This window comes from Puntigrus tetrazona, unplaced genomic scaffold (genome assembly GCF_018831695.1).
Source record: "Puntigrus tetrazona isolate hp1 unplaced genomic scaffold, ASM1883169v1 S000000715, whole genome shotgun sequence".
NCBI classification, from domain to species: Eukaryota; Metazoa; Chordata; class Actinopteri; order Cypriniformes; family Cyprinidae; genus Puntigrus; species Puntigrus tetrazona.
The window spans coordinates 155,039-178,426 of NW_025048327.1; the positions used below are offsets into that span (position 1 = coordinate 155,039).

At 39.1% G+C, this 23,388-nt stretch overlaps 2 protein-coding genes across 3 annotated transcripts in view; both read left to right on the top strand.

The window, feature by feature from the left end:
* Positions 1-23,388, top strand: part of LOC122335089 (voltage-gated potassium channel subunit beta-1-like) — an 82,941-nt gene that overhangs the window by 9,138 nt on the left and 50,415 nt on the right. The gene's annotated exons all lie outside the window — the stretch shown is intronic.
* LOC122335091 (voltage-gated potassium channel subunit beta-1-like) lies at positions 17,271-20,972 on the top strand. Its single transcript, XM_043232849.1, has 2 exons — positions 17,271-18,277; positions 20,160-20,972. Exons 1-2 carry the CDS (start codon positions 18,066-18,068, stop codon positions 20,236-20,238), a joined length of 291 nt encoding a protein of 96 aa, XP_043088784.1. The 5' UTR covers positions 17,271-18,065; the 3' UTR covers positions 20,239-20,972.

Below are 23,388 nucleotides of genomic sequence, written 5' to 3' on the forward strand. Positions count from 1 at the left end.
GTTACTTAAACCATTGCTTCTGGACAAACTAGGAGATTGTGATCCATAATAAAGCTAATTTTCAGTGGAAAAAGCCCATGAAAAGCCCATGATTTGCACACATTTCTCTCCTGATTCAAAAAGCTGTATTATGTATAGCGAACCTAGCCAGAAGCAAAGGTTTGAAGTTGAAAACAAGCCATCAAACAAAAACATTAATGATCGATTTGCTTATGACAAGAACGCAGCTTTGTGTTTGGCAGGAGCAGATATGTTTCCATCCAAAGATTTGAATTCAACGGATGTGCAATATCGGATTATCACATAAAACATTCGCGAATAAAGCACAGTTTCCATCCAGCGAGTCAAAAAGAACAAAATCTGGTAAACCTGCGGTAAATATTATTAAGAAAACTAGGAGAAGCCGCTGAATATTATTGTTATGATGAAGTACTTGCACAGATGAAACACGATAAATGCCAGTATCGCTTCGGGAAGTGGATGCTGCTGTTTGGGAATAATTGTGCGATGCAATTATACAGAAATACTTTTGACAACTGACTTTTGACAGCTGACAACTGACAGGATTTTCTAAGTGACCATAACAAAATACAGATGTAGTGAACGAGATCGGTCTGCTGGTTAGTCAAGGGATCCGTCCCATAGCGCAAAGTCGCGTGACTTTTTCAATGCGCATGAAGGATTTTTTTCAGTAAATGTGTTTTCATTGCAGTCTATGCACATTTTTATTGCATAAACAGTTTATCCTACTCAAATGTGTGGATAATTGTTTTAGTGCATTTTATTACAGGATTAATGCCGCATCTTGGTATTTCCATCTAGTCTTTTTAAACAGAATTAATGCAGCGTTTACATCCAGTGTATGTGCATAAAAATAGGTGAATGGAGAGATAGCTAGTGACGCAATTCTAAATTTCACTACAAACTCATCCACATGTCCTCGAGAGTGAATACATACATATTTTGGGGGGTTAAATATTCTTTTAAGACTGTTTATCACGGCCTCGCCACAAACAACTTTAAATGGGCCAGTTTCGAAATCACTAAGAAAGTGCCAGTCACTGATCATTTATTCATCCTGGAAAGCTGATAAATGATTGAGGAACGATCACCAGGTGTCCCCATTAAATACTTAATTGCCTTCGCAATTAGATAAGGGATAAACCTGTGACACTGCGTCATTCTGCGCCCCTGTGTCTCATACAGCCCTGAAGGTAGAAGCCGGAGAAGCAGGGTCACATGGACAGAATGGTATCAGTCCTCCCACGTTCAATCAAGGCGGCTTAAAACACTTTAATGGTTCATGAAAGAGTTTCGTTGGTTTCTGTTTTTTACAGGTTTTTAGATTTGGGATATTGCATGACTTGGCCTTAAAAGGCGAGGTGTGCGATTTGCGCGCTCCCTAGCAGCACCAAGCTGAATTGTGAAAATAATCCAAACAGTTACCCCAGACCCTCCCCCCAACATCTTCCATTGTCACAGCCAAACTCATGCCATTGGTTTGGCCAGAAGTTTACATGTCGGGCTGCTCAGGCAAACAGAGCTACAGGTTGTGTTTGAAACTGAAGGCAGCCGTCTGGCCTCTTCGCTGCCCAGACAGTCAATTATTTAACTGCAAGCATTTGAAGTCGCCATTTAAGGGAAGCGACTTCAGATTGCTTCGCAAGGCGCCATAATGTAACCTGTAATGATTCAAATTCAAGTGAGCCTCAGAGATAACCAAGTGAATATTTAATGACTGTAATGCTCATTGCCTGCTAGAAATTGAATAGCGAGTTGGAGTCAGTGGATTTGAATGTACTTTAATGACTTCCTCTTCGTACAGCTTGAGAAAGATTTATTGTTGTCTCTATACATTAAAGATAAAAGAATAGAAGCTTCTCTGTTTAAAAATGTATTTGAAAATGCATCGGTATAATGTAGCAGTGTAGTATAATTCACAAACAAATGACTATTGTAAGCAGTTTCTTAATAAGAGAAGCAAATCACACACATACAGAAGAAGCAGACCAATCTGATTCACCAGAAAATTACTTTTTTTTTTTTTGACCAAGTGATTTGAATTAATGCACATCTAAACTGAACTGTACAATTTGGGTCATGTTGTTAATTTTTTAAATGCATGCTTTTGTAATTTACAATAGTAAAAAAGGCTGTTATTTGATTCTGATTCATTACAAATCAATCAGAATCAAATCAGTATAAAATCTAATGTGTGAAACTAGTATTTATATAAAAAGTAGGTTTTTTTTCTGTTCAAATAATGCAAGATATTCATAATGTTCCAAATAAATGTTTTAGAAAATCAAGCTTTTCACAAAAAAAACTAAAACATCAATCAGCAAAATGATTTTGGTGACCAAACGATCATGTGTCACCACGCGAAATCATATTTTTTAAAATGAATGCTTTGGTGAACATATGATACTTCTTCTTTGACGAACGTATGGACCTGGTGCTTTTGAACAGCGGCGTATGAGTATTCTCACATCCACGCTGTATAGGCTGTAAAGGAACTTGTATTTAGAATCCTTAATAACGTAAATAGATAGCACTGTCTTTGTCCACCTACAATGCTGACTAGATGTTATTTAGTAAGCAGCGGTGTTGGAGAAATGTCTGCGTGATGTGATCTTGGCATCGGGTTTTAAACACGATCAATAATGCAACCGTCAGTTTCAGATCACGTAAACCTGGCGGGTCACTCTGTGTCTTTTTTTCACTGTTTGCCTATGACTTTCCTCCCTCTCACTCTCTCTCCCCTGCTCCATGACTCCATGGAATCAGTGCCTTATTTACATAACCCCTACTGCATTAACCCCAGACCAGATGCACAGACATTACGCAACTCATACCGACCAACAGCCAAAGCTTACGTTTCCCAGTTAAAGATCTCTTTTCGTGGCATTTCACAATCGTCTGCTTTGTAGCTCATTACTATTGCAACGTTATTAAAGCTTTCTGTCAGTGTTTTGACATTCGAACCTCAGTCCTGTGCAGTGTGTGAATTATTAACCGAACCGTCTGACCGCCTCGTGGTAATTGAGATGTTCACGCACCCTTGACAGTCTAAACGGGTTCACCTCAGGCAAATTGGCAAAGACGGATACCTGACCGCAGCATTCACTGTTAAAGTGAAATAGACTATGGTCTGAAGATAGCAAGAGAAAAAAATGCTAGACTCCCCCATCGCGTTTTCAACATCCATGAAAAGGAATTATTCTTCACAGACACTCATTAAAGTTGTCTTAATGAGCAGATGGATATTGATGGAGTCATGTACTGTAACAGTATTCTTTCTGCTAGCTGGGTGGTGATGGATCTGTGTAGGTGTGTGTTATGGCAAGCATGTGCTGCGTTGAGAGAGCAGACAACTGATTATACTCTGGTTCACCAAGAGGGGGCCCTATAACTCTTAGTAGTCAAGCTTTTATTTGATGGTTGGTGTACTCTGTTGTTCTGTGCATTAGTGTGGATTTTCATAATCGAAATGAGAACAGAGTGTTAAAAAATGACATTTTGTTGTACTAAATATATTTATATCTGCATTGGAGGTCGTACAGATGCATGTTTCTCTGTTTCACATTTTTTGATGATTGCTTTTTGACTATATCAGGGGTCACCAAGTTCATGCAGAGTTTAGCTCCGACCCGAATCAAACGCACCTGAAGCAGCTAATCGAGGTCTTGCCCGACCCTGCTCCCGACTGTCCTGCAAAGTTCAGCTCCAACTCTAATCGAACACTCCTGCCTTTTAATTTTTTTGAAGCAATCCTGAAAATCGCAATCAATTGCTTCAGAGTTGAAGCTAAACGTACTCCGCACTAGGTACGCTTGAAACCTCCAAGCAGGTATATAAAGGCAAAGTAGAGCAAAACTCTGTTCAAGTTTGATGCTTACCGAGGCTGTTCATCGGCTTTAAGACCACAGAGCCCCTTTTTTTAAGCGAAACAGCATGAGATCCTCAAGGCGTCTTTAAATACCATCGTTCAACCATCACTCGTTCCAATTCGGGCCACAAGTCTTATTTGTGTTGGTAGACGCCGTGTAGCGCCTCCCATCAAGCACGGGGGGATTCTCGCTGTCTGTCTCATCAGTCTTATGCTGCACTTATCCTACTGTCCCGTAAAATGCCTCGGCGAGTGTGTGAGACAGTGACTGTATCTGTCAGGCCTGAGGGACAAGAGAGAGACAGAGGACAGATGAGAGCATTGCCTTTGAGAGCGCCTGCAGTATTTATGCTGCTGTGAGTCAGGCAGGGAGTGAGGGGAAATATGTATCGCCCACACACACACACACACACACACACAGCTACTTTATTCTGTCCCACTCTGCATTGCCGTGGCAACGTCACACGGAGCCCTTTCCATCCCCTTTGACAGCACAATCTGTTTCACCCACTCTCCTCTCGTTTACTCTTACTCTCGTTTTCCTCTCTCTCTTTTCCTGTCTGTCAAACACGGACATGTCTTTGTTATTCGGTGTCAGTAGAGCTGAGATCCACATACATCTGTATAGATTTGTCCGTGAGTTTGATATAATAGCCGTGCATTCAAACGCAGGTGTTTGGGGCAAACAGATGAATCCTTATATAGCGTTCTCGTTCTGCTTCACTAAACATGTAAATATAGCAGGATGCTTATGTCCACTCATTACGTGCTTCAGATAGCATTGTCTGTGTGTGCAAACATTTTGCCCTTCTCTCTGATCTTATAACACACTCGTAATGTAGATTCTGATTGGATGAGCCATGTTTGGAGCCATTATAATGCCATTATACGCACACCTGTGATCGCACTCTGTGCCAAGCTGCTTGGCAACTGTAAAGAACTGACAAAATCAGACTAATTAACTATATTACACCGTATGTAGTTGCTGAACACTGCTGCCATTTTTCATATTGCTGTTTACAAAATTTTTAAAAGTACGCATTATTGGTTTTCTGGTGACATTATATGTTTTATTTATTGTGACACTTAATATTAAAAACCTTTTTTTTTCATATTTTGTAAATTTGTTTACAATATTTACAATATTTATAGGCTGTTACCACAGAATAAAAATCAAGTTGCATCAAAAAAGACTTGTGGCTCAGTCAAGTCACCTTTATTCATATAGTGCCTTTTGATTTATTTATTTTAATTTTTTTTTCTTATTTTTAATTAATCAAAAGATGAATTAGAATGAAGAACGAAAAACTTTTTTTTTTTTAATTGGTAAAAATGTACTTCCTGCTTCTGCACAGAAAATCTTCATTTATCTGTTGAATGCATGGAATCAATACTGTGAGCTGACGAAGTGAAAGTGTTACATTTCTATTTTTGTTTGACAGGGGATCTGTTATGGGTGGTACGGGTTGAAAAGACAGAATGTGTATTGGATGCAAAATGTGCTCTGTCGGCCTGTTCTGTATGTCACTGATTTGTTATAAAAAGGCATGTATGTACAGCAGATTTCATATATCAGCAGCCAATTAAAAGGCAAAGTCAGCAACTGTGCACTTGATAGTGGACACACACAAACGCACACACTGTTCCTCTGATGTAGCCTACGACAATTTTGCCCAAGGCCAAACTTTCAAAGACGCACTCACATTCTGTAAATGGCACCTCAGTCATTCCAGGCTACACTTTCATTTATATTTCTTAATAAGCACCTGAGTTATAAGCAGGTGGTCTGCATTAATATGACTACCGTGCTCTGTCGGTTCAAACGCACTCTCTCTATCATTATTACTGCCATGTTCCTTCACGCTCTGTTCATTCCCCTCCTGACTCCCTCTCATTTAGATCCACACACTTGAAGGTCACTAGAATGCTACAGCAGTTTTGTACACTATTAGCAGCTGGGGTCAATGTGCACCAAGCCAGCGCTTGTTCTTCCTTCACCCGAAGCTGAACTCTTTCAATTCTAAGTTGTAGATTTAATGCAGAACATTCTTTGTGTGTTTTTATCATATGCGCTTCATATCTTCATTTAAGTAATATCAAAACGAGGGACCTATTCCTATACCGTGGTCATGGTTACTTTAACTGCTTACACACAAAATCTTTATTGCCACGCTGTTTCTGAAAGCTTACATTCAAACACCAGAGGCACACACAAAATCGGCAGTCATATGCAAAATTTTCAATTTGAGCAATGTATTTATTTTTTGCATATACATATATATATATATAGTACAGACCAAATATAGGACACACCTTCTCATTCAAAGAGTTTTCTTTATTTTCATGACTATGAAAACTGTAGATTCACACTGAAGGCATCAAAACTATGAATTAACACATGTGGAAAAACTGAAAATATGTCATATTCTAGGTTCTTCAAAGTAGCCACCTTTTGCTTTGATTACTGCTTTGCACACTCTTGGCATTCTCTTGATGAGCTTCAAGAGGTGGTCACCTTAAATGGTTTTCACTTCACAGGTGTGCCCTGTCAGGTTTAATAAGTGGGATTTCTTGCCTTATAAATGGGGTTAGGACCATCAGTTGTGCTGTGCAGAAGTCAGGTGGATACACAGCTGATAGTCCCACTGAATAAACTGTTAGTATTATGGCAAGAAAAAAGCAGCTAAGTAAAGAAAAACGAGTGGCCATCATTACTTTAAGAAATGAAGGTCAGTCAGTCTGAAAAATTGGGAAAACTTTGAAAGTGTCCCCAAGTGCGGTCACAAAAACCATCAAGTGCATCAAAGAAACTGGCTCACATGCGGACCGCCCCAGGAAAGGAAGACCAAGAGTCACCTCTGCTGCGGAGGATAAGTTCATCCGAGTCACCAGCCTCAGAAATCACAGGTTAACAGCAGCTCAGATCAGAGACCAGGTCAATGCCACACAGAGTTCTAGCAGCAGACACATCTCTAGAACAACTGTTAAGAGGAGACTGTGAATCAGGCCTTCATGGTAGAATATCTGCTAGAAACCACTGCTAAAGACAGACGACAAGCAGTAGAGACTTGTTTGGGCTAAAGAACACAAGGATTAGACATTAGACAAGTGGAAATCTGTGCTTTGGTCTGATGTGTCCAAATTTGAGATCTTTGGTTCCAAACACTGTGTCTTTGTGCGACGCAGAAAAGGTGAATGGATGGACTCTACATGCCTGGCTCCCACCGTGAAGCATGGAGGAGGAGGTGTGATGGTGTGGGGGTGCTTTGCTGGTGACACTGTTGGGGATTTATTCAAAATTGAAGGCATACTGAACCAGCATGGCTACCACAGCATCTTGCAGCGGCATGCTATTCCATCCGGTTTGCATTTAGTTGGACCATCATTTAATTTTCAACAGGACAATGACCCCAAACACGCCTCCAGGTTGTGTAAGGGCTATTTGACCAAGAAGGAGAGTGATGGGGTGCTGCGCCAGGTGACCTGGCCTCCACAGTCACCGCACCTGAACCCAATCGAGATGGTTTGGGGTGAGCTGGACCGCAGAGTGAAGGTAAAAGGGCCAACAAGTGCTAAGCATCTCTGGGAGCTCCTTCAAGACTGTTGGAAGACCATTTCAGGTGACTACCTCTTAAAGCTCATCAAGAGTGTGCAAAGCAGTAATCAAAGCAAAAGGTGGCTACTTTGAAGAACCTAGAATATGATATTTTCAGTTGTTTCACACTTGAAACTATCATGGGTCATTTTTGCCATTGTGATGTTGAACAACAATAAAAAAATAAAACAAAAAAGTTTCTAAATAAGTTTTCCAGGCTTAAAAATGAACATTCACATAAACCTCTGAAAATTGGGTTTGGTAATAAGATTGCATCTTTTTGGATTCTATAAATAATGAAAGTACATAAACAACAATACCAAATGTTCAAAGCGATACATGATGTGCTGAATGTTCTTGGGTTGCGTATCCTAAAGCGAAAAGCACCTTATGTGAGAACCCCTCTTTTGAACAATTAAAATGATTTTTCCCCTTTGCGTTATTGCAGTTATGATGGTATTGCTGCAGCAGCTCCAGGTGTTGTTTTAAACCCCTCTCTCTCTCTCTCTTTCTCTGAATGCCACAGTACAGTGTGTTCCGTTTGCAGTAATTACACTCGTGAGACTGCTGGGTGAGATCACACACCTCTCGTTATACTCGTTACCTCTCAAGCGTGTGCAGAACTGAACGCATGTATGAGAGAAGAGATGAGGCTGTGTTTCTGTGGGATGCGGGTGACAGACTTTCTGAAGGCAAACACTGGTGATATACTCACACGCACACACACACACACACACACCGGTGTGTAGTGCGAAGAGGTCACGCTCTCCGAACATCTGCCTGTCAGCTCTTTCTTCTGTTGTCTGTTTAGCGTCTGGAGAAATGCAGTTCTTTATGTATTCAGTTAGTGCGAGCAGAGAACTTTACGATGTCTTTTTCGCGCTCACTTCAAGGCCACCGGACATGATTATGCGTGATTATTCTGCCGTTTCAGCTCGCAAAAACAAAACACTTCACACCACTTTCAGAAAAACAAAAAAAAACAATAGCTCCACCTGCCATCGCCCTCTGGACAGGCCTCTAATGCACAACCAGGGAAAGCGAACAAACAAAAAACATCCATATATTGGAACAGTAGCATTGTGAAAAATTATTACAGTTTATGGTTTCATTTAAGAGCAACTCATCCGTGCAGGACGCAGATTTTAATTTTTAACAACCAATCAGCTGCCATAGAGCAACTTTGCATCTATGTTGTGTAAGTTGTGTTGGTATTTTGCTGTCGGTAAGCATATTATTATAAGTCAGCAACAAATTGCGGTGATTTTAATCATTTTAATCATCAACCTACATCAAATTGTTATGAACCTGAAAAATAATCAATTCTGATATGTCACATAGAAAATATTACAAATTACTATAATACCAGAGCTTTTTGAACTTTGAAAGACTGAATGCTATATGTGCATAGGCAACTTTTCACAAATATAAGTGTACTTCACTATATTGAGCCTAATCATGACAAACTATATGTCATTGGAAAGGTCTAAGACCCCTAAACAGATATAAATATGATTAAATAATAATAAATATTAAATTAATAAAATGGACGCGATAGAAAAAATTATTATTATAAAACATAATACATTAATCTACACTATTTATATAGTCACTATTAAACTTAGAGTTAGTTGAAGCATTATAATATGATATGTTAATTTAGCATTATATGATGATAGAATCTTAGTAATCAGAATAACTAATTATGAATGCATATTTGTCATGCTGACAGAAATTCCTGTTTGTCCTTTAGTGTTTTTATAAACACAGGGGAAAATTGATAAGATACTACTGCTGCAAAATTCTACTACTAATAAACATTTGATTAATAAGCTGTTGGTTTTTATGAATATTGATCACATAGTCTGCGTTTGCTCGAAATAATTTGCAGGTTTACTCTAAATGGATTTTATTGTAAAATACTGTTAAAAAATACTGTCAAATTTAGGAATTACTGTATAATTTACGTCCCTCAATGGCACTTAAAAAAAAATATATATATAGATTTTTTTTCTTTTTAACTTTGCTGCTGCTTATTTTTGTCAGTTGTATTTTATATTAAAGTTTTGTGTTAGATGATGATAATAATAATAATAGTACAAGATTAGTTCTGTATATTATTCTGTTTAATATTTTTTTATGAATGACCTTGAATTTAAGCTGTAGATATTCCAGAGGTACCTTCATCTACCACATAGAATTTATGCCATCATAAAAAACACAATGATATATAAAGAGGCAGTTAAAAAGAATTAAGGGACAGGTTCACCAAAGTCATGCTGGTTTTAATGAAAAATTACACCTTAATGGTCAGAAATTGATTTTAAAGCTTTGCCTTCTGCAGTGGACGCCAGCATCGCAGGGTTTACTGTATGGTTGCTAGTGAAACGCAGATGTCTTCTGAAGGATTGTGTTTACAGGATCAATGACATTAAAGAGAGTGAGTGAGAAACGGAGATAAAGAGAGGAATGGTCTCAGGGGAGAGATAATGAAGTTATGCAAGGTCAAAAAACAGGTAATTTAAGAAGGTCCCAAGGCGATGTATTGTTTGTCCTCAGAGGTCTTCCTGTTTCTGTCTGTGATCAAGCTTTATACATTTCCCAATACTTCCGTCTTCATTACAGTAATAAAAACCATTTACAAACCAGTGGTTTTCATTGCTGCAAAGAATCATCTTTATACTCTGTCCTCAGACACTTTTACACACATTTCTTCCTAGACACACTAACAGCCATTCTCATTTACTCCAGCAATTTTCCAGCAAGGTTGCCATAGTGATTTGAAATAAATAAGTAAAACTGCATAACAGATTTCTTTAATGTATGGCATCTGTCATATTGCTGTAGGGAATATGGTTGCTTGTGTGTGTGTGTGTGTGTGTGTTGTGAAAGATCTGATTGTGCTGCTCAGTGATGATTGAAATGGGTTAAGAAAAAAATATCTAGAACTGGTTTAAAGGATAATTCAATAATCATCAAAAATCATTTACATACTCTCATGTCGTTTCATACCTTCATACCATGCTGAACACAAAACTAGATATTTTGAAGAATGGTGGTAACTAAAAAGTTAACAGCAGCCGTTGACCTCCATAGTGTGTATAAAAAAAGATGTTAGCTGTTCATTTTTGTTGTTTTGTAAGTCAATGCTGGTTAATGCAGGTTTGGAGGTAGAAAGTGAGTAAATTATACTTATAAATGTTTCTATTCTAACACTATTTTCTCTGTCCCCAAATCAAATATACATATATATATATATATTTTTTGTATTTTAAGTTAAATGTGGAATTTCATTATGTTTAATTTCATTGGCATCCATCTTCTTCCGCTTATCTGGGGCTGGGTCACAGGGGCAGCAGTAAAAGCAGGGACGCCCCTCTCCCCAGACACCTCCTGCTCTTCTGGAGGAACACAGAGGTGTTCCCCAGGCCAGCTGAGAGACATAGCCCCTCCAGCGTGTCCTGGGTCTTCCCCAGGGCCTCCTCCTGGTGGGACATGTCCAGAAAACCTCCCCTGGGGGGCATCCCAAACAGATGCCCGAACCACCTCAGCTGTCCTCTCTCAATGTGGAGGAGAAGCGGGTCTACTCCGAGCTCCTCCTGAGTGACCGAGCTCTGTAACCGGGATCTCATCTTTTCAGTCATGACTCAAAGCTCATGACAATAGATGAGAATAGGAACGTAGACCAAACGGTCAACTGAGAGCTTCATCTTACAGCTCAACTCCTTCTTTACCATTTCTGTTGATCTCTCATTCCATCCTTCCCTCAGTCCTGAAACCAAGATACTTAAACTGAAGGGGACTAGCCACCCTTTTCTAAACGAGAATCATGACCTCAGACTTGGAGGTGCCGATTCTCATCTCAGCCACTCCACACTTGGCTGCAAACGTTCCAGTGCCCACTGTAGGTCCTGGCCTGATGGGGCCAAAAAGGACAACACCATCCGCAAAAAGTAAAGATGAGATCCTGTGGCTTAGAAATCCTGTCCATAAAGATAATGAACAGGACCGGTGACAAAGGACAGCCCTACCGGAGTCCAACGTGCACAGGAAACATGTCTGACTTACGGACGGCAATGCAAACCAAGCTCTTGCTCTAGGACTAGACAGCCCTTAGCAAAGGTCCCCAGGACCCCATACTACCAGAGCACCCCCCACGGGACACCACAAGGGACCGGGTCAAATGCCTTCTCCAAATCCACAAAGCACATGTGGACTGGTTGAGCAAACTCCCATGAATCCTTCAGTACCCTGAAGCTGGTATAGAACTGGTCAAATGTTCCAAGACCGGGATGAAAGCTGCATTGTTCCTCCTGGATCAGACAAATTCTCCTACAATACTGATCCCCCTGTAGTTGGAACACACCCTCTGATCACCCTTCTTAATATGAGGGACCACTGCCCAGGTCTGCCAGTCCAGAGGTACTGTTTCCAACTTCTACACATTGCTGTTGAGGCGTGTCAGCCAAGACAGCACCACAATATCCAAAGATTTGAGGTACTGAGAGTGGATCTCATCCACTTCTGGTGCCGTGCCACCGAGGACCTTCTTAACTACCTCGGGCAACTTCAGGTGATGGTCAAGTCCACTTCTGAGCCCCCAGCCTCTGCTTCCTCAGTGGAAGACACATTGGTGCGATTGAGGAGATTCTTGAAATATTCATTCCACCACCCAACAATGTGCCCAGTTAAAGTCAGCAGATTCCCACCTCCATTGTACACAGTGTTGGCCACCAGACGCTTGCATACGAGCCCCAACCCCAGGCCTGGGTCCTTTGATTGCCTTTATCCATAAAAGGGTCTTTGGACCGGTCTTTATTTGGCCTGGATCATTCAGGCATTCAAACCCCTCCACCATGGTAAGGTAGAGGTCTCAGGAGGAGAGTCTCCTTTCGTTTCATTTAATTTAATTACATTTTTAAATGGCCCCACCACAGTAATTATACACAATAACTATATATAGTATAAAGATGTATAGATTTATTACAAATATTTTTTTATTGTTTTATTTAAATTTAAATGTATTTAATTTGATTCTATATCTAAGTTAAGTTAAAAAGTAATTTAAAGTACTTTTCTTCTAATTATTCTTATTTATTGTTAGTAGGTATAGTCTTGTGTGTCAAATAAGGACACCAAGACATTTTACATTCATGAATGGCTCTTTTTTTTCAGTGCTTAATGAGGCACCAGGAGTTTAAACATCTTAAGCTCTGTAAGTCTGAGTGAAATGCTAATCTGCAGTGAGCTGAATTGAAGAAGAATACTTGCCTTTCCTGTAAGATTGCATAAAAATGGACTCCATTCTTCACTTCGCTTCATTTTTCATGGAGTTTAATGTTCATACATGTCCTAAGGCGCAGTGTTTGTGTGTGCATAAATGGGTTAGGTGTTCATAGAGTGCCGTTGAGTAAGCGTCTATCTGTCCTCCCACACTGTGGAGAACTGAGAGAGATTCTGCCTGCCCTTCAGTCTTTTTCACCTCATTTTACATCACACCAGGGTTCAACGTTCTCTTTCTCACACATACTGAGCACACAATGGCAAACAAAACCAAGACATTCTGCCTTTATGTTTGTTTGCACTGTTGTGCAGTTTTTATGGATACATCTAATGTGGCAAAACTGTAGCAAATGCAATTCATTCCTCTAGTGGGCAGTATAGAGTGTATTTATAATTGCACTATTCACTTCCCTTAAATGTTTTATTAAACCATTAGCACCCTGCATGCAAATATGACAATATGTTAACAGGACTAGGGACGATCAGTGGTTTTTGGAAATTTGGATATAGCTAATTGTTTCAAGTCCCATTTGTATTAAAATTGGGTCTGTATATGCTTACCCTGCATATTATAAGATCATGATGATCAATATTACCCACAATCATCTGCTGTTTATGCAGTCAGTAATTGGATACACAATATACACAGTGGTCCCAGTTGATTTGGGATTGCAGAAAAGTCAATAGTGCCTCAGCCTTTGGGATCACACCAGGAGTTTTTAATTATTCAAGCTTCAAAATATTCTCCGTAATCTCATTAGTTTAGTCAAGCATTGAGGTATGGGTGTCTGGAAATAAATAGGCTTTTCAGACACCAGGGATAGGGTTATGCAATGGTGTGCCTCTAAGGGTTATTTGGTGAAATTGCCATACATATAGTTCACTGACATACATATAAACAAGATGTCATCGTATTGTATTGGTCAGTGTTAAAAAAAAATACCTGCTGAAATTTCATTGTAACCTTTCATTTCACGCATCAGATCTGATGTGCTGCTTGAGTGATACATGATTGCACGGGTTCTGCATTCACTTTCTTTAAATGCACAAGAAAAAGGGCAGATTATCCCTGGCCTTGCTGTCATTTTAGACTTATGTCACATTCACATTCTGTTAGTTGTTGTGTCTCCATGCAAGGTCTTGGCTTGACAGCATGGCTCTAACAACCTTGAGAAAGAAATTGCCTGGGATTTCTTATCCATTCTCAAAAATGAGGTCAAGGTGACTACAACCAAAGATTCTAGCGACAGATTGAAAAAGAAATTGTCACTTGTGTTTTAAGCATCCAAATTCAGTGATTTATTAGACAAATACATTGCTCTAAAAGTGTTGTTTTATTGCTTGCATATTCACAATTTAATACAACACAATTTGTTTGCAAATAATAGCACTAAACGGTAAAGTTAAATATTAATGAAGGTCTCCTATGGCCAGAGTTTATTCAGTTTTTTGGTACACAGTAATATTTTTAAATATTATTGCGGTTTTCTATTTGGCAAAACTGAATTTTTAGCAGTCATTACGCTAGTCTTCAATGTCATATTATTCTTCAGAAATTCTTAATTCTTAAAGTATATATTTGTGTGTGTGTGTGTGTGTGTGTGTCAGAGTAATGTATCCTTTCTGAATTTAATTTCTTTCAAGAAAAGGACAAATGTTTGAAAGCGTATATTTTGTCAGATTTATGAAAAAATACACATTTCCATTCGAAATTGCGCAACCAGTTTATCTTTTAAAACTGAGGAAAATATTTATGTAATTTACTGAAAAAAAATCTTTCTTTCAAATAAATTCCACTTTTTTAGTGTGGTTACAAAATACTTCTTGGAACCACTGTATAGTTGCCAAACTATAAACATTATAGACCCAAAAAAGCTCCATGGCAAATAAATGGCTTTTCCTGTGGGAAAATTTCTGTAAACTTCCCTTCTTTTAATTTCTTCTACATCTTTCCCACAAGTCAGTTTTTGAACATGCGTTTTCAACCAATCAGAACTCAAGCTTCGGTTTTTTATTCTCCAGTGAAAAAAAAAAGTATTTTCCCTTGTTATATTAGCAAAGAGGTCAAACACGTCAGTGCCGCTGAGGTCAAGAAGAGGACAGAGGGATCTCGCCATGCTGTGTTGCCCCGTCTCTATGCCATCTGTATTGCTTGTGTAGTAATTATCATCATTGTCGTACAGTTTCTAAAGCAAATCAAACACTATTGTAGAAGGTCTTTCGGTGGTTGGTAGGGAATCAACACCCCCACACCACTCAAAAGAAGTCCTCTGGCTCACGTACACCTGGAAGCTCAGCTACTGATTGAGTACTTATGGTGTGAAATGGTCTGTGCAGTGCAGCACACTATCAGGAGAGTGGCAGGTATGTTTAACTGCAAATTTGAACAGTGGTCCACAGCATCAGTGATTAATGTGCCTCATCTATAATTGCCCCCATCTTCAAATATGTTGTGCTATTACCATGCATCACATGCATTGGAGCCACCAGCCAACGCTCATATACGAGTGCCAAAATGGCTCAAAAAGGTGTTGTTTGGCCCAAAGAACGATCTAGAAAAACTGGGACACAGTTGAGGTCGTTGGCCTGTGCAGTAATTATTCTGTGATTCGTGGGGGCGGCAAAAATTGGATCTGAGAAATTAGATGCGCTGTGATGGCACTCCTTCACATGTTAATCACAATAAGTTTTTAGCAGTTAACACGCTTAATCCTGAAGAGGAACAAGAGGGCGAGAAACCAAGAGACAGTTTGAAGCTCAGCTGATTATTACAGAGCAATAAAACAGATGTAACTGCTACTACTGAGAAAAAAATGTGCCTTTTGTGGGAAAATTTTACGGGAGGCTTTTTCCACTCGTTGTGGTTTCCATGGACACGGCCTGGTACTGCGTTTCGAGGTGTAATCTTGTAGAGCTTCTTAGTTTAATGAGCAACTTTCGGCGAATGGTAAGAGTCATAAAATTTTCACAGCTCCATTGATCAATATTGATTCGAGTTAAACCCACAGTTAAAGAGGAAAGATTTAATGGCAAGCATGTGAAACCGCTATCGATCAGTAAATTTACTGATAAGAGGTTGAAGAAGGCTGGAGATTGCAGCTGAAGGAATCTTGACAGGTTAAAAACACCCAGGTTGCCTGACCCTTTTTTTCTTCTTTTTGCCTTCGGTCTCATTTCCTTTTACACTGTTAGGATGCTAACAAGCAGTAACATTCAACTTTACAAGGGAAACAGTCTCCCCAAAGGATTTAGGTAATGCTAAGAATACTGTACTGACACTGGGGAGTCATATATTAGAGTGACTCCAGATCGGGAGCTTCAATTAGCCCTCCAGCACTCAAGCAGAGGTCAATTGATTTGTAATGGATTTAAATGAGGTCAGAATAGTGTCAACCAACTCAAAGTTAGCTAATATACCAGAATTAATAACAGAAACTGCCGTGTTTTTTTTTTTTATTTGTCTCTAATGTTGGCTGTTTGTTTGTTTGCATGAGTGTGCAGATCTGTAGTTTTGTTTTGTGCTGAATATACCCTCATTACACAGCTACACAACACCAATTAAATCAATAGTAGTAATGAATTGAAGGTTAGTCACATTGAGAAACAGCGTGGTTCCACTTTATTTGACAGTACATGTACTTACCATGTACCAACCTAAATAAAGTACTGGTTAATATAAGGTAATATAAGGTAGGGTTAGGGCTAAGTTCAGGGTTATTACCTAGTTATTACCCAGTTATTGTATTGTAATTACAATAAGAAGTTTATAGTTTTGTACATGCAGTACAGTATTATTGTTTTTTTTGTTCCTGTTTTTTTTTTTAATACCAATGTCAAAAAGATACTTTTAAAATAGTGCAACTACCTGCACCCGTACTTAATAAATAAATAAATTCCTGTACACTGTAGAAAAGCATGGATTATTATATAATCTGCTTAAAATGTCTTTAAAATATATTATACTTCATATTTGTACCCAAAATTGGATGGATTGGCCATTATTGAGTGCTATAAATACATGTAATGTCTGTTTCACTCATATTGGACAATGGAGGGCGCCCTCATGCAGAAACTACACAGAACATCACAGAAGTAATAGAACTCATGACGTTCCAGGAAATCAATCAAAGTCTTGAGTCTTGAATTTTACTAATTATTCTAACACAACAGTATCATTTAACTACCTGTCACATGCAGTGATGACGCTTCCTAAATCCATTTCGGTCCATTTTCAGTTATGGAACAGAAAATTGCATTCTGAGTCTGGTACATACTAGTCATATATACAAATATATGCTTTGCAGTGGTATTTGTATATTTAGCTGTGATAAAAAAAAGTATTTTAACCTAGAATTACACACTGTTAAATGGCCGGAATATGTTTTAAACCTTACTGATATTGTAAAAAAAAGATCTTTTAACAGCTTTCAATTTACCATTTGTTGGTTTAAGGCTTAGCACTGAAAGAGCGTTGAACTCATGTGTGCACAGGTGCACGAAACATTGCGCTTGGTCTGTGTCACAGACATTATGCTGCACAGCAGAGGAGCAAGAGCGCGATATGCCAGAAAAGAAAGAGAGCGAGGTAGATAAAGGGAGGGAGAGAGCGCTTTAAACAGACGTGGACGGCTGCCTACTGCTCATTCCCCCAGAGCTGTAGCGCAGATGAAGCATCACTGCTGAGCTCACCAAAAAAAAAAAAACAGATCTAAAGAGGAAAGAGAGGAAAAGAGAGTAAACAGAGAAAGACAGAAGCTAGTTAGAAGCTTGAACAATTATCAGCTGAAGGAAGTAAATGAATGTGCGTGTGTGTGAGAGAGAGTGTAAGAAAAGAGGAAGACCTCAGAAGAGAGGAGCGAAGTGTCAGCAGATCTGTGGATTTATGCTGTCCGGTCTTTGACATCCCTCCCTCCTTTCCTCCTCCTCTCCTCCCCCCTTCAGCAGGCGGGCTTTTTGTGGCTGACCATGCGAGGATCCTCTCAGTGCTGCGGGAATCTCCTCTCCTCCTCCGGACAGTTGCGCAGCTCTAGTTCTGTGGCTCATTGACCCAGACGCAGCCTTAACAGTTGTCTTTTTTCACGAGGGAACGTCTTGGGCAAGGAGCAAAGCAACTTTTGGACTGTGCAGACGTCTCCTTTTTCCTCGTGTTCAATAATTGATGCAGTTTCTTTGCTGCTGCTTTGACCGTATCCACAGGACGGGATCAGGGAGGAAGGTCGGGACTGTGACCCCCGCATGATCCCTCGGTGTGTCCTCTCTGTTTCGTAGACTGCACCTTCTTCGTCCTCCTCATCCAGCATGCAGGTCTCAATCGCTTGCACGGACCACAATCTGAAGGGTCGAAATGGGGACCATGGAAAAACGAACGCCACCAGCCCCAACGTGGTGAACGCGGCACGGGCGAAGTTCCGCACTGTCGCGATCATCGCCCGGAGCTTTGGCTCTTTCACCCCACGCCACCACATCTCCCTCAAAGAGTCCACCGGCAAGCTCACCGGCATGAAGTACCGGTATGTCTCTCTCTCCTTAACCACTTTCCTTCATTTCCATTTCTTCCTTCCAGGGATCCTTTCACCTGTGGCTCTTTCTCTTGCTGGAATGGTTTGGATCCTCTCAAACTTTTAAGATCAGTTTTAAGAAGTTGTTTGGCATGAAGTTTGGCTTAAACTGTGGTGGTCCAGGTGATATTTTTCGCCGTCCATCACTTACTGTTCATCATAGATAGTGTTTCATCAGTGCAATATATGGGTTTGACCCAGACTTGATCTCCTTGCTCTGTTCTTCTTTGTTAGCTAAGCTTGCTCGGTTTAGCTCTGAGTTCCTCGGGACAAACAAACCATAATTGTTTGCTATTCCATATTTACACATTTCTCAGACTGACGCTTCAATACGTGCTGAGAATATCCAGACCGTCGATTCTTTGGAGTGTATTCCCTCTCCCTGTCCTAGTAGAGCATAATTGCAGGCTGTTTCTTGCATTATCCTTGATCATTTTCTGTTTGTGTTGTTGCTTGATTTGATGCAATATTTTCAGCAGTTTTAGGGTATTTTCCACCTACTCTGCCGCACATGTTTTGGATTCTGGTGGGATGCCTGTGTTCGAGTATGCGCAGGTGCCAGTAGTTTCTGAGCCTAATTGCAGAATAAACGTTTCTAAATGCAAATGCTATGTAGACCACATAAGTGTCTTTAATCTGATGTCCTGAATCAACACATTACACACATAACGTTAAAGCGGTGGTCACACTAAACTTACCAGATTAGCCTACTTCTTTACCTTCCAAAGATTATGGCTCTAGCGGTTCTGTCTTTAATCATTTACAATTAATAATAATAAATGTACTATTTACTTCATGTTCCTGCAACATAGCAAACACTGCAGCTTTGATGTTTGGCCTTTTTGTACAAATCAAGAGGATAATTTGTTCACTGGTTATTCTTCACGCTTGACCTCCAAGGCTCTTTTTTTTCATCTTGTCAATGGGGCAATATCCTTAAATTGAAATGTTTATACTGTACCTTATTAACTCCCAAAAAGTTAATTGTAGAATAACTTTAGAGTAACATATATTGACTCTAAGGTACTACTATGTATATTTTAGGGGAAGATATGTTACAAAGTTGTCCAATTATGGGCAAAGCTACTTTGATTAGTAACAGACAATAACTAAGTAATAATTAGGTACTAACCCCAAACCTACCTCTGCCCTACCCCATGTAGTTACTGTGTATTACCAGAACTTTCATGGGTAAGTACATTGTAAATACTTGTAAGTGTATGTACTGTAAAATAAAGTGTAACCACTCTAACTACAAATGTTATAACTACTGTTTATTTGAATCGAGATCACCAAATGTAAACTTTGGTACACATATGTGTGAAAAGCCGGGAATTTCCAAGTGAATATATATATATATATTGAACGGGACAGGGTTTGTGACAGGAGATTGAACGGGAGGAGTTGGACTAATTGGACTCCTGGCAAATTCTTATATTTTGATGAAAAAAATATGAAGAAAAGCATTTGTCTTTGAAAAAGCATGCACTGAATCATGCATAATAAGATCAGGAAGGTGTATTAGGAAGCAAAATAGGATCAGTTCTGATTTGAATTTTTATAGAATATCCTCTTACGTTGTATTTATCTTGGATGATATGCTTTCTCTGGAAATAAGTTTAATCAGCCATCAATCTTTTTTTGTATTTGATAACAATAAGGATCTAAGTATAGCAGATGAACAAATGTAACTCAAACAGAATTTTAACAAGTGTGTGTGTGTGTCTGTGTGTGTGTGTGTGTGTGTGTGTGTGTGGTATGTTTAGTGGTGTGTATCTGACCGTATACAGGCTGTAATGTTTTCTCTTTTGTTCCTTCTTGTGATCCTCTACAGTCACTCCCCAGGGATTTCTGACCTCAGACCAGCCCTGTCATTTCTAGAGATGAACATTTTAGTCATTTTGTCTGCTTGAGTACTCACCAGATAAATCAAACAAGTACTTTGAGGATGGTGGGTCCATCAGCACCATTATTTTTAATCTGTTGTTTGTATGAGACATCATATGGCAGTCTCCTCCTTACAGCGCATCCTGATGTTTGTAAGGGTCTCTAACCAAGTTTTGAAGAAAAAAAAAGAACACATTTCTACTTCCCTGTGTTCTGTTCCAATTGGTTCGTGTGATATGTAGCTGTTTGAAAGGAAGAACACGTCCTGTGTGTCGCCCTCTAATCCTCTCCAGACAGAGTGTTGAGTTGTTCCTCCCCTGAACTCAAAGACATCATGTACAGTGTTTATACAGCTTCTGTCTGATGAATCGGACCACAAGGTGCCCATCAAAAATAACACTGTAATCGATCACAAGCTGGTGTTGTTGTTAGTTCATTTTAATTAGCTTAAAATTTTTCGAAGTTGACTTCAATGTATATGAGTACTCGACTAAGTGTACAGTAGGGTTGCGCAACAGTATATATTTATTTATTTGTTTTTCAGTGTTTTTCACTGAAATTCCTTTTGTTTTAGTTTCTTTTAAATATTTATATTTAGCTTTTTAATTATAATAATTTTAACTGCATTATTATTAGGTTACTCTGTTAATATACCATATTTTATAAAAAAAAATCTTCTAGCTGATAACTGATAAATGGGCAGTAAATTCAATTTTGTCTAAAAATATATTACAAATAAAATACAATCAGTTATTTGTGATAAGTGACAACTATACTTAGTGACTACAGCATTATAATGTAAATTATGAAAATAGAGTGATTTTAAGATTTGAGGATCTTAAATTGCATCTGATTACATTTTAGTGTTATTCAGTTATTCGTTTAATCTTTTAAAAGTTCATTTAAATTTCCTATTGCATATCCAATCAAATATGATGTTACATATCCATCATAAAATGGCCTCTAATATTGGCCAATAACGGATTATTTTGAATCTCTAATAATAACAGTTCCATGGACCCTACACTTCTAAAAGCCTGAACTGTTGTTTATCCCGTGGAAGCTATTCTTAAATTCTTAAACTGACTTCTGATCAAGGTTCCCAATATCAACGCTTGCTTTCAGCAAAAAAAAGAAACATGTGTTCCTCTGATCCAATGTTTGTCTTTATATCTACTACACAGTGCACTAGCATTTGAGCGCTCCTTTCTCCTCCCCTCTCTCTCTTCCCTGTCTGTGTTGATAGTGATCTCTGTGTCGTTGACAGCCCGTCAGGACAGCATTAAAAGTGCAGGAGTGCGTACTGATGCAACATACAGTGTATGAGTGAGCTGCAGATAGAGGAGGATTGGGTTTCTTGGAGTTATACTTATAGCTCTGCATGTCCATCATGACTTCATTGTACAGGCCTGACAGGGAGCTGCTCGAGAGGAAGCTTTCTATTACTGCTCTCATTACACACACTCACTCATGGTAAACATCGGAGGCCAGTAGGCTTCATTGCGTCTTTATGTTTAGTGCTGCAATAGAAACCCTGGAGACCTATTAGGTCATTTTTTCTCTTCACAGTAACTCCTTTCAACCGTTCATCATCTATCTCGATTATGAACCGCAGACTAAAAATACTGGATGAACATCTACAGCTGGTACCTGATTCAAAACCGTTCTGTGATACCTAAGTGAAGTTGAAACCAGCTCCAAAACCAAGTCCAGCTTGGTCAAACGGGATCAATGGTGGGCAATTTGAAATTATAAAGGAAGAATGAGAGGAAGCGGCCAATCATGACCGGTAATCCTCTGGAAAGCATTTACAAGTCACAGAGGTTTAATAGGTTTTGAGGCAACAATAGTACCTTTGAAATGAATCCTGTAATGCAGCATGAATAGAGAAGGCAAACAGAGATTGAGCCATTCTGTACAATCCAAACCAAACAAAAATATTGGAGTGGTAAATAAAAAAAATAAACTTTTTCTTTTCTTCTGGTGTGAATTTGTCATGGCTGACCTTTACAGGGATTTATAGCGAAGGAATGAAGAGCTTCTCGCTGAACATCTCAAAGCAGGAGATCAGACTGAAAGGTCACAGTGAAGAGATTCACCCAAAGATTCATTAAACGCTTTTAACATCCCTGAATGAGAATGAAGGTTCCTGTAGAATTTAAATGGTTTAACAAAACGTGTACTTCTTCTAGTAGACTTTTTAAAGGATCATAACTTTTGATCTTTAAATAACCCCCTGGCTTTTTTGATTGACAGTTCAATTTAGAACTGTTAAAACGGTTTTTTTTTTTTTTTTTTTTATCTGACTTGTCAATCTTGAACTTGTAAACTAGTCAAACATTACTACTGTTTAAAAGTCTGGGGGCAATAAGATGATTGTTTGATTGATTGATTCATTGATTGGATAACAAAACCAATTCCAAAACGTTGGGATATTTTGTAAAATGCAGTGAAATCAAGAATCTGTAATTGACTTAAAATTTTATTTAATTGACCAAAGTACAAAGAAAAGTCAGAACAGAGGCAAAATTAAAGTTAAAAGGTCCACAATGTGAGGTGAACATGTTTGGGCATAAAAGGAGCATCTCAGAAATTACATTTCTCAATTTAAAATTGCAAAGAATTTGGATGTTTTACCAATCATGCATAATATTGTGAAACCATTCATGGAATCCAGAGAAATCTCAGTACATGGAGGGCAAGGCGGGAAACCTCAGGTGAATGTGCTTGACCTTTGAGCCCTCAGAAGGCATTCTGTAAGAAACCATTGTGCTGTGGTGTTAAATATCGCCACATGTGCGCAGGAGTACTTCAGAAAATCAGTCTGCTGCTGCGTTTAACAAATGTAACTTGAACCTCTGATAAACAAGGAGAAAGCTATACATCAAGTCTATGCAGTGATGCCACTCGGTTCTCTGGGACAGAGCTCACCTCAGATAGCCAAAAAGATTGGAAATGTGTGCTGCAGTCAGTGGATTCCATGTTTCAGCTTGTTCTTGGAAAACAAACTGGCATTGAATTCCAAAGGGACCATTCAGACACAGATGCAAAATCAAACATCTGTTACGGTGTGGGGGGGTGCATCAGTTCTAATGACATAGGTGACTAGAATATGCGCAAAGATACCATTGATTGTACAGACACATGATGCCATCAACTGTCTTTCATTGGAAGTC